This window comes from Callionymus lyra, chromosome 16 (genome assembly GCF_982586985.1).
Source record: "Callionymus lyra chromosome 16, fCalLyr1.hap1.1, whole genome shotgun sequence".
NCBI classification, from domain to species: domain Eukaryota; kingdom Metazoa; phylum Chordata; class Actinopteri; order Syngnathiformes; family Callionymidae; genus Callionymus; species Callionymus lyra.
The window spans coordinates 656,010-673,896 of NC_141833.1; the positions used below are offsets into that span (position 1 = coordinate 656,010).

A 17,887-nucleotide genomic window follows, 5' to 3' on the forward strand; every position below is an offset into this window, starting at 1 on the left:
TCAGGAGTCGGCGTTTATATATACAGTGGTATGAAAAAGTTTGGGCATCTTCTCTGAAGGGTGGCAACATGGGAGCCGCAAAACAACTCTCAAATGACATGAAAACAATGATTGTTTAACATCATGGTTTAGGGTAAGGATATAGAAAGCTATCTCAGAAATGTAAGCTCTCAGTTTCAACTGTGAGGAACATTGTGAGGAAATGGAAGACCACAGGCACAGTTCTAGTTAAGGCCTGGAATGGCAGACCAAGGAAAATCAGAGGCGCAGGATGGTGAGAACAGTCACAGTCAACCCACAGACCAGCTCCAAAGACCTGCAACATCAACTTGCTGCAGATGGTGTCACTGTGCATCGTTCAACTATTCAGCGCACTTTACACAAGGAGATGCTTTATGGAAGAGTAATGCGGAAAAAGCCTTTTCTCTGCACACACCACAAACAGGGTCGCTTGAGGTATGCTAAAGCACATTTGGACAAGCCAGCTTCATTTTGGAATAAGGTGCTGTGGACTGATGAAACTAAAATACAGCTATTTGGGCATAACCAGGGTGGAAAAAGAACACAGCATTCCAAGAAAAGAACTTGTGCCTACAGTAAAATTTGGTGGTGGTTCCATCATGCTGTGGTGCTGTGTGGCCAGTGCAGGGACGGGGAATCTTGTTAAAGTTGAGGGGCGTATGGATTCCTCTCAATATAAGCAGATTCTGGAGAACAATGTCCAGGAATCAGTAACAAAGTTGAAGTTGCGCCGGGGCTGGATCTTTCAACAAGACAATGATCCTAAACACTGCTCAAAAACTACTAAGGCGTTCATGCAGAGGAACAAGTATAACGTTCTGGAATGGCCATCTCAGTCCCCAGACCTGAATATTATTGAAAATTTATGGTGTTATTTAAAGCGGGCGGTCCATGCTCGGAAACCAATAAAACCCAACTGAACTGGAGAGGATCTGTAAAGAAGAATGGCCCAAAATACCTTCCACCAGAATCCAGACCCTAATTGAAAGCTATAGGAAGAGTTTAGAGGCTGTTATTTTCTGAAGAAGGAGGATGCACAAAATATTGAGTAATTTTTCTTTTGTGATGCCTAAATTTATGCACATCCCTAATTTTGTTTAAATAATTATTGCACACTTTCTGTAAATCATATAAACTTTATTTCACTTCTCAAATATCACTTTGTTTGTCTCCTATAAAATATATTTAACTGGAATTTTTTATCCAAACAACCAATGATTTATAAAGGAAAATCATGAACATGCAGGGGTGCCCAAACGTTTTCATACCACTGTATATACACACATATATATTTACACATATATATGTATACATGTATAAATATATACAGTACTGTGCAAATGCTTTAGGCAGGTGCGAAAAAATGCTGTAAACTAAGAATTATTTCAAAAATATAAATAATAATTGTTTATTTTTAATCAATTTACAAAATGAAAAGTGAGCAAACAAAAGAGAAATACAAATCAAATCAACATTTGTTGTTAATACCCTTTGCCTTCAAAACGGCATCAAATATTCTAGGTACATTTGCACAAAGTCAGTGGTGTTGTAGGATTCTAGCGAGGTGTATGACCAACAACTTATACAAAACAGGTGCTAATGATCATAAATTTCACAAGTAGGTTGAAACACAGTCATTAAGTGAAAAGATACAGCTCTGTAGGAGCTTAAAACTGGGTGAAGAACAAACTCTGCTACCAAGCTGTGGTTGTGGAAGACAATTTCATGTCACAGGTTATACATCAGGCAAGATTGAGCACAGCAACAAGAGTAGTACACAAGGTAGTTATACGGAATCAGCAAAGTTTCTCCCAAACAAAGATTTCAAAGCAGACTGTGGTTTCAAGATGTGCTGTTCAAGCTCTTCATGGAAGAGTGGCATGCAAAAAGCCATTCCTCCGACATGAAAACAAGGCCAAGCGACTAAACTATGCACAAAAGCATAGGAACTAGGGTGCAGAAAAATGGCAGCAAGTGCTCTGGACTGATGAATCAAAATTTGATATATAGTGGCGGTAGCAGAAGGCATTTGTTCGTTGAAGGGCTGAAGAGCGGTACAATAATGAGTGCCTACAGGCAACAGTGAAACATGGTGGAGGTTCCTTGCAAGTTTGGGGCTGCATTTGTGCACATGGAGTTGGAGATTTGGTCAGGATTAATAGTATCCTCATTGCTGAGAAATACAGATACTTATCCATCATCAATAGCATCAGGGAGGCATATGATTGGCCCCAAATGTATTCTCCAGCAAGAAGACGACCCCAATCATACAGCCAATGTCATTAAGAAATATCTTCAGTGTAGTGATGGAATGACCCCCCACAGAGCCCTGATCTCAACATCATCATCGTCTGGGATTACAAGAGACAGAAGGATTTGGGAAACATCTACGGAATATCTGTGGTTAGTTCTCCAAGATGTTTGGAACAACCTACCAGCCGAGTTCCTTCAAAACGTGTACCTAGAAGAATTGATGCTGTTTTGAAGGCAAAGGGTGCTCACACCAAATATCGATTTGATTTACATTTCTCTTCTGTTCATTCACTGCATTCTGTTAATTGATGAAAATAAACTATTAACACTTCCATTTTTTAAAGCATTCTTAGTTTACACAGTTCTTCACACCTGCTTAAAACTTTTGCACAGTACTGTATATATTTTGCTTTTAATTTTTATTTATTTATTTTCATTTATTTTTCTTACATCAGCTTGACGGCCCCCTTACAAGAGTCAGCCGTATATGATGTATGGAAATTGAATTGCCCAGCCCTGTATACACAAAGAGCAACTATAAAGGTAATCTTTATTTTTAACTTTAATCTAAACATTCTTTGTATTACATTTTACATCAGCTTTGTAGAAGGACAGAATAAATAAATGAGGAATAAAGACATATTAAAAAACATTTTTTAGTTAATTTATTAACTATTGCTGATTGTTAAATTCGAACGAGTTGAGTTGTTGGGTGAGGAGGAAATAATTGAGTCACCTTCCAGTCAACAAGAGAGAATAGTGTTTAAAAATGTGGAGTTGGCCTTAATCTATCAATCTATGAGAGATGGGTGACTCTTTTCTTTTGAGGGTTTTTTGGGGGACCCCCACTGGCAAAGACAAATTGACACTGTACCCTTGCTCATTTTGCTGCCTTCCCAATTCGTTCCCTTCAAGGATTCCCAGTATTACTAATTTCTCATTCCACTGATTTCTCTCTTGATCTCCATGGATACATCTGCTCATTGACCCCTCCCTCATCATTATTCCTTAATCCCTTCTCTTTGCCGTATGCTACAGTGTAATGTCTGGTTCTCTCACTCCATCCTGCCCTATCCTATCCTATTTTTTCACCAACGGTCGCTGTCTCTATCTCCAATCCAGTTTTTTTTTCACATTTCTTTCTGCCTTGTCACTTTCGATTCCTCAAGGCCTCTCCATGCTGAATAGCTAATGGCGCCCCGTTGAGTCAAGCTGAAGAGAAGAAAGAAAATGAAAGATACAAGGAGAGTGAGTGGGGAGGAGGATTCCCAGAGAGCATCCAATGCCAACAAATTCATAATCTACTAAGGAAGTCTCGTGTATCCAATCGACAGAATCAAAAGAACAACAGCCAAGAAGCAGATATTATAGAACACTAAAACATATGTGAAGCAATGGGCAACCCCCCCACAACCAAAGCTCATCAAATGTGTCAAAAAAAAAGATCTTGGTTAGATAAGATCCATGGAAGGAAAAGAACAGTGTGATGCAAGCAGGAGTACTGTCAGCACAGTACCATCTACAGTCTATAATGCAAACAGACGCATCTATAATGCATGACCTCGGACAAAAACCCATTTGATCATGAGGCGCAGGACAAAGTTTGTCTAAGGTTATGCCTCCCAGAATATCCTCAGTAGAGTAGATATTTTCAGGCAAGAAAATATTTCATCACTGTATGAAAAAGCAGCAGTAATCCAGTGTATGAAACAAGGAAGGCAGGAAAACATCTGTTAAATCGCTGTTGCTATTTCAACATATTCTCTGAGGTTGATGATAATGAAATATGTAATTTGATAAACTGGAACATTAGTGATTTGACTTTAGGAGAAAAAGTAAACAATGTTTGTATTCATGATTAGATAGTTAGAAATTCATTTTAGTACCGAGTTTTCTCCTGGATTGCTTGCACAGCGAGCGGTGTTTATTTGTTGGTGGTCTCAATACATGAAGCAAATATTATCACAAGCATACAGAAGTTATGTTCTTTTTTCAAAAGTTTAACTTATAACATAATTATGTTTATTCAGTTTATTCTCTTTATATTTAGTTTTACTGAAAAGTATTGACAGTACATTAAATAATGTGAAAATGGCAATGGTACATTCAATCGATGTGTGAGGCCAACCATATGAAGATAATTGGCATACCTGCGCTTTAAGCCTTTGAGTAGGGTAGCTACCTGGCCTCATGTAAACTGAGATTTGCGTGTCCTGTTATTGAATAGGAATCAGAACGGACAATTTACATGTTCGTCTGGTGTCCTGTCATTGGAAAAGCACTTTGTTAGCGGCACAAGATATTTCAAAATATAAACAGTGGCTGAGAGAAGAAATCGTAAATAACGTGGTGTGCACAATTTTGCAAACGAATACGTTAATTTTGATGTTGCAGTTTAGTTTCATATTGATGCTAATATGAAGTGTATTTATTTAAGTTAGACCAAGTATGATATCACTGGCCTAGAGCTGATTGCTCGGTCCATCACTGCTGTAAAGGTGGTTGACTGATCTAGGCAAGATGTTTCAGACTTCCTATGAAGATTTATCAGTCAGACGACCCCGTGAAGGGAATATGTCACAGGATCACTACCAAAGCTCATTTAATGGTAATGATTTTCTTTATGAGGGATATATAGATAACTTTTACGGATTACATTACTAGCAAAAAAAGTTTCCTCAGCAGGTGCTTCTCTTAGAAATTGGAATGCATGTTGTCTACAGGAGGGCTTGTTAGGTGTAGCACACTGTCAAACTCACTTGTTTAGAGAGCCAGTCGGCAAGAGTGTGCAGAAAGTTGGTGGATGTCACACAAACAACAAAACATACGCCTAAATGGACGTGCGGTTCCAATTCTGCATCTACACACACACCAGTGAGGGCAGAGGGCGGGGGCTTATATTAATCATAAGCTGTCAGGCTATGTATCTTGCACTTCAAACGAGATGGTGCAAATCAAAGTGCGTCTCTGGGTCGGGTCTGTTTATGTTGGTATGGATAAGACTGTGTGTATGCACGGGTGTCTGTGTGTGTGTTGCATTGCTGCATCTGACGGCACATGGTGGGGATCAGTGCCAGTATTTCTGGCTCGGTCACAAGGGCATTATAAGCGCAAACCCACAAAGCAAGCAAGGTGGCAAACTAAACATACCACTGCAGATATTAAATTAAATGTTAGCTTTTTAATTTGGCTGTAACATCTAGTAATTCCATGTTTTAAGGTAAAGACAAATATAATGTACAACTTCCATCAAAAGTGCAGAAGTATATATATATATATATATATATATATATATATATATATATATATATATCTGACCCATTTAGTTTAATTTTCTTGTTGATGATATAAATATGTTTTCAAGCATTCCGTTTTAACCATTTTCCATCTCAGCTGTTTCATGCATATAAATAAATAAATTGTATAATTTGCCATTTAATTAGTTTTTGTATAATTGGAAAATATTTAGAAAATTACTGTATACATGCCATATTGAAAATAAACTAAGAAGAAGAAGGGGAACGAAAGCAGAAAATGTGTGTATGTGTCCCTGTATACAAGTCTCTTAAGTACAGAAGCCCCAGGACAGGGCTTTAATAGGTCTTCCCTTTGAGTGGCTGAGGGATGGAGTCAAATGAGAGTACTCAAACCCAAGAAGTTGTTCCACATTCTCTCACAGAAAACGCAGCAAGATGCTTCAAAGCACAGATTCTTAAGGATGAGAGAGAATGAGGAAGAGAAAGGGGCTTGCACTTGCCAGAGAGATGGGCAAGAGTTTATAGGAGGTGAAAAGAGGACTGAAAAGTGAGGGAGTTTTGGCGCATATAGTAAAGAGAAAAAAAAGACAAAATACTGTGAGCCTAGGAAAGAAGGGGGAAGTATGAGAGGCCAAAGTGCCAAGGGAAAGAATGATCTAAACCCAGGAGCATCACTACATTGAGAAAGAGGAAAAGGAAATGAAAGGGAAGAGAAAAAGGTTACTTTGTGTGAATTGGCAAGACTGAAAGGCAACGTCCTTCTCAAGGGAAACGGGAGCCGTCACACTTGATAAACTCTCTGCCACAGTCCACCAACATGTGCTATGTTTATTAAAGAAAGCAGAGTTTTAATTTAGGCACTGAGATAATGAACAGTTAGTTGGAGGATACGCCCCATTTGACAAAATAATACATTAGAAAAGGAAACGGATAAATCCTTTGCAATGTTGAGAATGACTCAAGCTTATTAATAGAAGAAAAGGGAGTGGGACAACAGAGGTGTCAGGCAAAGTCTTCACTTTCCAAAGTTCAGTGGGATTCTCCTTTAAACATATTGCCTTGAAAGCTTCACACCTCGATTACTTTGTGTCCTTCTATTTTGTAGGTGAACTACTATGAGGGGCAAACCAAACAGTTGTATTACTTTATCCTTGTTGGTGTTGGAAAATTATTAGTGTTACAATGCATCACTTTTGTGGGAAAACACTTCGGTGAAGCAATGGACCATCACCACATGAACTAATGAATACTAAAAGTATTTATGTCACAAATTTATCAAAGTAATCACTTGCAGTCAGTTTATGATTTACACACTTTAGTAAAATGAAATTATAACTTGTAAAAATATACATATATATATATATATATATATATATATATATATATATATCAGAATAATTTATGGCCAGTGTTGCAAACACAACAAAGGCATTGTTTGTGCTGATTGTATAGAATAAAATGAATGAAATAAATATTTATATAATAATATCAGATAAATAAAATACAATAAAATTAGCAACATTACATTAAATGGGTCTATAAAAATGTCTTCTTTTAAATAATTTCTAATCAGTAACATAGCCTAAATCTGTTCCATGCAGAATAATAATTAGTGAGGCAAAATATTGTGTATTTATATACAAGAGTACCGTTGGATAAACCTTTTACAATGCAGCGATGGTGGGGTCATTGGCTTGCACCAAAGGGTGGCAGCAAAAACAAATTACTTCTTCAAATACAGAAGGCAAAGTAACCTTGCAAAGTAGTTGCAGTTGAAGAGTACAAGCATTTTACTTAACTTGTAAGCATATACAAGAGCTGGTCACCAGACCATAACGTTCTTGCAAACAAGTTGAGGTAGGTTGGGGCATAGCACTGCCCATAGCACTGCCCATAGCACTGCCCATAGCACTGCCCATAGCACTGCCCATAGCACTGCCCATAGCAGATGACACAAAATAAGAGCGTAATTGTGTAATTTTGTTATTCATCAACATACAATTATCATTACATTATTTTTGATGTCTTGGTAAATAATGTAGCTCATAATCCAGTATTCAGTTTTGTTTCAGAGTGCCTCGACAGAATAAATTACACAGTACTAAAACAATCCAAGTTCAGACAAAGATCAAATTAAATAATTGTCCAGTGTCTGTTCAGATCACATCCCATTCTGGCCAGACTCACTGGGTATGGACTTTAACTGTAGTCACGCAAGTGGGAAAGAAACCTCTGATTCAGTAAACTAAGCTCAGAACTGTCAAACTGAGGCTCTCAAAGTCGGTAATAGGACCATTATTGGCCAGAAGCAAGGCAACAAAGCAACCAATCGAGAAAATAAGTGGCGGGAGAGCAATATCGGCATCTAGGGCATTTTCACATATCACAGACTTCCCCCTCCCTTGTTCTTTCTCCTTCACTTCTCTTTACTGCTGGGCTGCCCTCTACACTCATCTTTTTTGTTTTAGTTTTCTAATATGTCCAAGACTAACAAACAGATTTATGCATGTATTTCTATTTTCTACAATATATGCCAACAAAATTGTTCAAGCCCAAATATGTTTCTGGTTCTGGTTGCTAGGTTATGGTAGTAGGATATGGTATGGTCAATAATAGGATATGGCCACCATCCATCATGTTTTTCATTTGTTATCTATACACATTTATATTTCTTCTTTCTTCCTTTTTTTTTTTTTACATTTAAACAGGAACTCAATGCGCACAATTCACACAATTCATGACTGAGTTCTAGGTGGATTAACAACCATTCTTTTGATGTCCATAATAGCCCAGCTCAACACAACATAGTGATAGGGTTTTTACATAAAACTTTTTCTCATTGTTTATTTTCATGTAGTAAAGTGATGTGTACATAAGATTGTTGGTGGGGTCAAGTACTCCCACTAATACAAACATGCAAGATGATGCCCTGAACGATGTTGTGATGTCACACTCCTTGTGTGTCTGCATAAGATGGGTGACGGACGAAACCCCTGTGTGTGTGCGTGTGCGTGGCAGCATGACGGCTGGTTGAGTTAACACACGGACAGCTGGGTATCAGCAGTCTCTGCAGGGGAAAGTGCAAGATCCAGTGGAAGAAACTAAAGAATATCATGCAATCTTAGCGGATCTCAACAGTGCTTCTCCTCTTTAAAACGTTTAACTTAAAGAAGAAGGGATGAAAGTTAATGACTGATGTCAAGTCTATGATTCTGCCCCGAGTGAAAAAAGATATACGAGTGCCACGCACATCAGGAATGATTTAGATCAAGATATGAAGACAAATGCCCCATTTAAAAACTCAATCATCGGTTAACCTTCATACTTTTAGTCATATTTATGCATTCTTTGGAAAATAAACTGCCTTTTAGAGGTTATACCTTGACAACAAGCCATTACAAATTATCATGTCCACCCTTTTTACTACTTAGTAAAAGAGTTTGAAGCAGCATTTCGGCAGCCAAGGCCAATTTGGACTTTTAAAGTCTTTTAAGGCAGCCATCTAATTGAATTGCTTCTGATGGAAAGAGGAGCTCAATGTCCTTTTATAGGTTTGCGTAAAGAAAGAGGGATGAGGAAAGGGCACAAGGGAGAGGGAGGCGAGGAGTGGTGAGTGTCCCAGTGGTGGTGAAGTTGAGTGGGGGTGGGTGGTGATGACAGGGTAGAGGATGATTGAGATGGACAGTTAAGTAGGGAGGGGCAAAGGAAACAAAGAAAGGACGAGAAAAGGGAGGAGATTGTAATGACAGCGATAAAAGGGAGGTGTGGGGGGCGGTCTATGCATTAAATATAAGAGGCAAAACAATGCTTTTGATTGCTAATTATGTTGCATTCAAGAGAAAGAAGAAACTGGCAGAAAGTAAATGATATATGGATTGCTACAGCGGCTGACAAATTGACAATATAAACAAACTCACAGGTGGCTTTGGCTGCCCACACACCCCATGTCACACATGATCACCTTCTTATTCTCAGAAGGCAGCAAAAACATGAAATAAATCATGCGTTCATACAGAACCGAGTCATGTCACATACGCGGTGGCACACCAAACTTTGGCCTGCGGCATTAAGGCCACCCTGCCACATCTAATAAACTGTAAAGGATGGAGTCAGTAGGCCGCAGCCCGGTGTCCACTTTGCTCTGCTAAGCCTGCATCTGCCTTAAGCCAGTTATTCAACACGTCTGTTGTGTCTTTAGATGTGATATCTGCAGCTTTTGGTCAGTCTTTTCAATTTGCCTCAATTAGAATTAATGGATTTTTGTGTAGTCTCGTATCAGTGTTATTGTCCATCTCCTGTTTATTTAGGAGCTCACACAAAGATGTCACAAAAGGCTACAGTGTGGTTGTATGATGTTGGTTTATGCGTGGGACCGAGGACACTCACCAGAATCCTGTCCTCAATTTTTCCGCTCTTTGTGTCCTGTTTGATGGTTCGCACAAACTTAATGGGCTGTTTGTCCAGCACCTTCCTTATGCTCTCTGAGGAAAGAAAAACAGTTAAAAAGGAAGAGGATACAAAATACAATTAAATGTGCAAACTGGTGTAGCTATGAAATTACCCACAATGCTTTTAGATGGTGTTAAAAAACAACAACATTGAATACCCATTGATTCAAAAAGAAACAAATTAATTGGACAAAGATTAATCTCAAATGCATGTGTAAGCTTGATTTCAAATGCATGAATACATTATAGCATCATCTAAAGGCCTGGGGACACAGCGCCTTTGGGCAGCACTGTGTGGTCTGACGTAGTCTGGCCCCATCTCTCGGAAAAAATGCCTCGTACTCACCAAAGAGACTGTCGGCAAAAGTGTACGTTATGCGCATGTGTGACAGCGGGTGACGTCAGACAGAAGTTAAAACCGGAAATGCTCTGACACTAGTTGAGAACGGTCGTTGTTTTCACCCGTTGAACGAAAGATAGAATAAATATACGATGGATAACGACACGAAAATGAAGCGACTAGCATTGTCAACCGATGGTTTTCTTGTTGTCGGAGAAGGACGTCGCAAAAAAAACGCCTGGATCTCACAGCGACAGCTCGTAGGGTTTTTCCGTATATGTCGAGCAAGATATAAGTAAATAATTGTGATGATCTAGCTGTTCTGTTCTAACTTTACTTACCATTTCAACAAGTGTTGAGCAATATGACAATCATATATCAACTCTTCATGGTTTATGTCAATAAAGTGTGTGTAAAATAAAATAACTTTTTTTTTCTTTTAAAATTTGCAGCGTTTGAGCATTCTTGTGTTGAAATTAAACTTTCGGACACTAGATGGCAGCAGTAAGTACATTGTTAAGTTTTATTGAATTATTTAATTGAATAGTTAAATTATTTAACCAGTATTGGTCAAAACCCCATTTAGAGTCTACACAAATGTCAACACCACATCACATGTTTAGTTCCACACTGATATAACCGCTTCACAAGCGCCAAAGACAGACAGAGGTAAAATTGCAACTTAGTCTTGATGCCAAGCCAAATCTTTCATTCTATTCACGTGATCGAAGCTCAAGGATTTATATAAGAGACCATTAAAGGTCTGGAGCATAACTGTACTGCTTTCCACATCATCATCAAAACGGCAGAAATGGATGCACTCCAAAGTTAATGTTGTAAACAAGACTTGACAGTGCAATTTCAAATCCAGCTCAACCATTTCAGAGTCATGTATAAGAGAGGTTTACCTTAAACTGGTTTAATTCTTCTTCAAAGTAAGTTAGTAAGTAAGCTAGTACAACAATCAAGATCATCCAAATGGTTCAGTGGTTGGTATAAACATTTAAATCTAATTAGGGGGGGATTTCTGCCTTTCCAAAAATATGCAAATATTTACCCTAATAAATTTTCAGATTTTTAAAGCCTGTTTTCTATGAAATTAAATCCCTAAATTTTCTGTAGACAAGATGGTAGTGATGGGTTGATGAGGCATCATGATACAGCATCCGATGTGTGATGTTGTATCATGATACAGTGTGTACATTTTGAAAGGCCACTAGTGGTGCTCTCTTCACTAAAATATCTAATATACAGCATCAAGCAGGCTTATCAACCCATCAATGGTGTGTAGATACTCCTAGGTTGTATTTAGTTTGATGGTTTCTCCAAGTTTCCTCTCTACCTGTTGAGGCTTGTAGTTTGTATTGACCACAACATATTAAGAGAATAATATAATAACAATAGGTGGCAGAAAATTAGAAGATGGATTTCATAATAGTCTACAAAGTATCTACTAATTTGATGCGTTATCTGACTCAAAACTGTCTTTGCTTTGTAAATCATTCAGACAGAAATACAATGTAACAATTAGTTGCAGTGACAATTGTATTATAATGAAATATATTTAGCAAAAGTGGTATTATGTCTCTCAGAAGAAATTAAGTCACTCTAGTGTCATCGCTGAATCTGTGGCCAGTTTCCTGTCAGTCTGACCGCTTAGGAAGAAGACATATTATTTCTTCAGAGACGGCCGCACAGGGATGAAGTGTCACCCAGTAGACGAGCAGAATAGACGAAAGACGAAACTTACACACAAGGAGAAAAAAAAGTCCGAAGTTGAGCAGTATTCATATCAGCTATTTTTAGCACCGGCAAAAGATAGAAGCAGTCCAGCTTATTTTAATGAAGCAAACCACCGAGAGAATTGAAACCTTCAGAGGCCGCTTCCTCAAAGTGGTGGTGATACGGTTCGCTGAACCATAACCAGTAGGGCCTCCCCCTATATCACCAAAACCTTAGCTGACCACAATTACCATCAGGAGCACGATCATATGTATAGATCACAACACAAGCTCAAGTATGAATATGCCCTAAAACTCCCACCAGGTGGAGGCACCACTCACGATACTGTTTCATAATCCCCCCGGCATGTCAGCTGCACTAGGTGTAATTCTCGCCCATCACAGCCAGTCATGAAGTCAACATTCACACTCCAATGCCCAGCAGCGGATGTGGAAGACAACGGAAGCAATAAAGTGGGGGCGAGCATGGATAGAAGAAAAGGATAAGCCAAAGACGGAGAGTTATTGACGTTAAGCTGGTAAAGACCCGGCCGCTTAAACCTTTTAACACCCTCTGCACAGGCCCCCCAAAGACCTCGGCATCTGCTACCAAAATAATGTATCAAAGAGGGGTCAGGCAGTACGTCTGTCTAACACCCTCAATTGATCTGCTTCATTACTTGCTCAGCAATGATCATGAGTGCTAACTTGTGTATAATTTGCGTAACAACAAAGCAAACATTAAACTGAATATTAGCTGAGCCACTGTAATCCTGGTCCTTCATTTATACAGGTCTATTAAAATGTTAAAAAAAGGTGTACGGTACATTCAAACATGTATATGGATTCTTTTTCAATGTTATATATATATATATATATATATATATATATATATATATATATATATATATATATATATATATAGTGGAATAGAGGCAACGGGATCAACACAGAGTTTGGCCTGTTGGGAATTATGATTTGAAATATCCAATATCTGTCCTGAAATTACAATGTAGCAGAGAGCGGACCACTTGTGAAGCCTGACCACACTCCGCGGACCGGTCTCCCATGCTGGTGGAGTCAGACCATAGATGGAGTATGCATCTCAACTCTAATAGAGATGACAAATTAGGCTTCAGTAACGCTACCGCGAGCCGTCACCACTGTAGTTGGCAGTTTCAGTAACTTAAAGTACTGAGTTGTGATGATGATGAAAAAGATTGTCCGAACGTCACTGTGCTTCATTATAATGGGCTCAACTGCAACAGATGCACGTTTTATTAAAATTATAGAATAAACTTAGACTGCAGTAGAAACAATTAAACGCAAATCATTTAGTTTGTTGCATTATATAAACAGATCTTCGTCCTTATATACGTGCGTTAATAATTGATAAATATTGTAGTGACCAATTAGCCTTTGTTATTGGGGAGGGATGCATCATGGGAGATTGCAGTTCTGTGTGCACCATTAATAAGTTAGGTTGGATCACTATCCCCTTCCCCCAAGTTCTGACAGCAAGTTTAAATTGTTACTGATGGCAATTAAAGCTAATTGTCTATCACAATGTGGCGAAGGATATCAAACCTTCAGGGTCCGTCTACAGTCTATAGTCCATCTCAGGGATCCTCAAGATAGTATAGTCTATCTTGAGGGAGCCTCAAGATAGTATAGTCTATCTTGAGGATCCCTGAGGTAGTCTATACTTCATGGTCTGAGACCAACTTGGTATTCTCCCAGAAGATCTGATGGAGGTCATTCTGTGCATAAATCCACCAGCCAGATACAATTTGTAGCTAAATATTTTGAAAATAAGAATACGCTATAGTCAATAAAGGATGCATTTTTTGGTTAAGCGACCGTAAAAAGAATTCCATCTGCAGAAAAAGGACAACCACATCACATAGTTGTGTCCTACACAATATGAAGAATGTTTTACCATCAATGAAAACAAGAAGCCCAAAATGAGAAATGTAACCACAATACTAAGAAACGGGTCAGGAGAGATTTGTGTCTTCAAAATATGTATCTGACAAACTGACTATTTACATCTCGAGCTCTAGAGCTCTTGGTCCGTCCTTTTAAATCAACTCCATCTCACATGTCAGGTGTGTTATTGGCTTAACGTGCACTAGCTGTTGACAGAAGGATCTTGACCAGGTCGGTAAACAGCGGGATTTAAACGCACCTCCTGCGACGCTGACAGCAGACGTGTGTGTTGGCAGTCTGCACATAATCGCAGGTTCAGACCCAAGAGTTGAAAATAGTACTTCCTCTGGGGGGTTCAATGATGGCCCGAGACAAGTACTCTGTGATGAAGTCCAATCGATCGGGAAGTGAGACCTGCTCATTCATTCGGTTCTAGTGCAGTTTTTTCACCTCTTCATGGACGTTAAGAGTTCTTGACAAATGATATTCGAGAAGGAATCTGTTGTCACGACACAAAAGGACGCTGGACTTTCCAACAACTAATGCAAACTTACCTGTGATTTCTCTGCTGACGCCGCCGCCGGAGCCCGCCGAGCAGCTCTCCTTCGCGGCCATGGATCTCAGCGACACCGAGAACTCCTCTCCTTTCTCTCAATGGCTAGTAAGTCCCAAAGATGCGGTCTCCCCTCCTGCCGATGCTTTGCCTCTGCTGCTGCTACTGCCTCCGCCGCTGCTTCCAGAGGAGGGTGGCGGGAGGCGAGGGGGCGGGGTGGAGATGAGCTACGGCGGCTTTTATTTTGAAGGAGCCTCGTTTATGGTCCCGACTGCAGGCAAGGCTTGGAGTGGACAGTCAGTTTAGCAATACAGTCACAAGAAGGATACGGAAACAGCGTCAGGAGCAATGCAGGGGCAGAGATTTTGAATTGGATTCATTCCACTTACATTCATTTGTATATCGTTGAATTAATAATTTAAGAGCTACTGATATAAAGTTAGTATTTCTATAAGTCATACTAATTGTATTTGGATTTCTCTTGTCATTTTGTACTGTAAGACTAAAACTTGTATTCAATATTTATTATTTCATAATCAGTATCAGAAACAATTATTGCCATTGTATTAATGCATAAGCATAAGTAAGTAGGTAAGTTCATTTTATTTATATGGCGCTTTTCCAGACCAGGGTCACAAAGCGCTTAAACAAACTACTGTCCATTAAGGAACAGTCATCCTCTCAACACTGTCATCAGTGAGCAGAGAAGCAGAATGAGTGCACGAATGCTCCTTCCCAGGTGTAAAACAAATAGACTCAAGGACTCATTCATTCCTCGGGCTATTAAATTTTACAATTCTGAGTTCGGGGGCAGGAGTGGAGTGAAAGTATCTGGATGTTCTGTTAGTCTTTGTATCCTTTGTCTTGTTGTTTTTCTTTGATCTATGTTCTTTGTCTTTACCTCCTGAGGGATCAATAAAGTGTTACCTTACCTTAAACAATCAAACAATCAATAAAGTATATACTTTAAAGGGCAAGATAAAACTGATAACACAACAGGAGTCCCAGAAAATCAAAGAAAAGCCTGAAAAAATAAAAACTTCTTAAGATGTTTCTTGAAGGAATCAGTAGACTCCATCAAGCGCATAGGAATTATTTGTGGTGTCAGTACATAATACAAGATTGAAATAGGATTATAGTGTATTTAAAAATGAGCAGATTCAGTTCAGCTTCGTGTCTCACAGATACACATTTTAGACACAAATAGTACTGGCAGAACATCATGAATACAAACTCAACTGAAAATAAAAATACAAACACCGTTGTTTTAAAAATGATTTAATTAAAACATTTAAACACCTGCACTGTTTAAAAAGTACCACTGTTCCATAGAAATCAAATAAAGCCGATGACAACCATTTGAAATAAATTACATTAATACTAGAAACAACTGCAATACTTGATGGGATGCTGAAACAGTACTCGTTTTTACAGATGGTTAAAAAAAAAAACATGAAAAAGTATTAACATGAACTAAAGGTCTATACAATTGTTTAACTTGGCGTGGAAATGAAAACAAGGCATAAACGAAAGATATAAAAATATTGCTTCACAAGAATAAGCCTTTCATATAATGACTGCCATTTCAACATTTGGCTGCAATTAAAAGCAGCCGTGAGCTTCAGGATCTCTAAACTTAACGTAGTTGTAAAGGAGAATTACAAGCCATTATCCTCATCATGACAAAGAGTCTTAGACAGATATTTTAAGCAACATAAACAAAGGGGCAAGTATGTGACGTGAGAACAAAAAGCAAATAGTGACAATTCATGCAAAAAGATAACACTTCACAACACAAATTTTGTTCTTGGTCCTAAACCTGGTTTTGTGTTCAACTTGTGATTTTGTCAAGCTGTTCCAATGTAGTGTTAAATAGCCAGAGATTATCTCAACTCTGATTATCATTGATCTCTATCTAATTCCAACATGTTTTCATTGGTGCCTCCATTAATGTTTCTTAGTAGAATCCACAGTAAAACTTCATCTCCTTGACTCATTTTGATTCTAATTTGTACCAAATATTACTTTACATTGCAACTGACCAGAAGCCTCGGTGAACTTTTAAGGCAAATCTACTTTTGAGTTTAAGTGGAAATATAAGCCGTCAGCACATCCTTAGAGAAGGTCCTGTGTCCACAATCATTCATGGCCCACTGTCCTTAAAAGTCTTACTGAACTTGATCAAATAATGGCAAACCTCACAAAGCCTATGCATAAAAATAAGATTTGGTCAAGCAATTAGATACTACTAAAAGCCCAGAGCAATGGCAATAACAGTGGATGCATACTGAATTTTCCTTTGTGTTACAGATGAAAAAAGATATCTGACATTCAGCTGAAGGGAATATTAGCAACTTTCACTTGAACTGATGAAATCTGTGTCAGCAGACATAACAAAGCATCTGTGCTTATGGAGCATTTGTGTTGAACTGAATAAAATTGAAATGTTTATTAAACTATTATTGTATATAACTATTTACTAGAAAACATCACAATAGTTGTTTATAGTTGTGTATTTTATCATGCATTCTAGTATTCTTGCTATAGCTAATGAGTCATTCTTGCAGGCCTAAACTTTTGGAATCACAGTAAACCAATCTCATTCAGAAATTGAGAGAAGAAGAGATAGGGGCACGACAGAAGAGACAACAAACTTTGGTAAATAGTGAATTTTCTAACTCCTGACATGTTGATTTAAACAATTTATAGGAAAAATCAATTTTGTAAATATATTAAGGAAATAAAGTATATATATATTGAATGAATTGTCTTGTATTGAGATCTTGTTCATTGGTACATTTCTTAAGCTACTACATGATGGTCACAAGCTGTGGAATAACAACAGCAACAACAACAAAAGCTTGTAATTATGTTTTTCAAGTTAACTCCATCTGCCTATGAATGAAGTCAGAAGGACAAGGCATTATGTCAGGTTATCGTTATTTATTTATTACTTCACTCTCAGTTTTTTTTATATTGTTTCACTGACTTGACTCATAGCTTTTTTGTATGCTTGACGATATAAATTGACCAGAAATCCGAAGAGATAGTAGTGAAATTTTTGATGATAGGGCACACAAATTCCCATCTTTTTTTGGCGGTTTAAGTATAATGCTCGTAGACTTGTCAAGGCCTGTCGGACACTGCCCTCTTCTGGTTGAACACAGTCCTAACATTCATCGCATTTGAGGCAGTTTCATATATTTTATTTCTCCTTTTTAAACCTCAACCAAATGCAGTAAAAAGAGGAGAAATAGAACTAGCTGCTAATAGAAAACATCAGCTTTTCTTGTTGTATTACATATAATAATCTGTTTCTATTATACAACAGATTATTATAGCAATAAAAATAGAAAAATGTTGTC

The 17,887-nt window shown here is 38.2% G+C and overlaps 1 protein-coding gene across 1 annotated transcript in view; it reads right to left on the reverse strand.

Annotated features, from left to right (window-relative positions):
• carmil3 (capping protein regulator and myosin 1 linker 3) overlaps nucleotides 1-14,671 on the reverse strand; it is an 85,654-nt gene extending 70,983 nt beyond the window's left edge. Inside the window, exons 1-2 of the mRNA XM_087810729.1 lie at nucleotides 14,524-14,671; nucleotides 9,918-10,012 (exon numbers count right to left, since the gene is read on the reverse strand). Coding sequence (XP_087666855.1) covers nucleotides 9,918-10,012; nucleotides 14,524-14,584 — 156 coding nt within the window. The 5' untranslated portion in view covers nucleotides 14,585-14,671. The remainder of the gene's footprint in view (nucleotides 1-9,917; nucleotides 10,013-14,523) is intronic.
• Nucleotides 14,672-17,887: the final 3,216 nt, after the last annotated feature.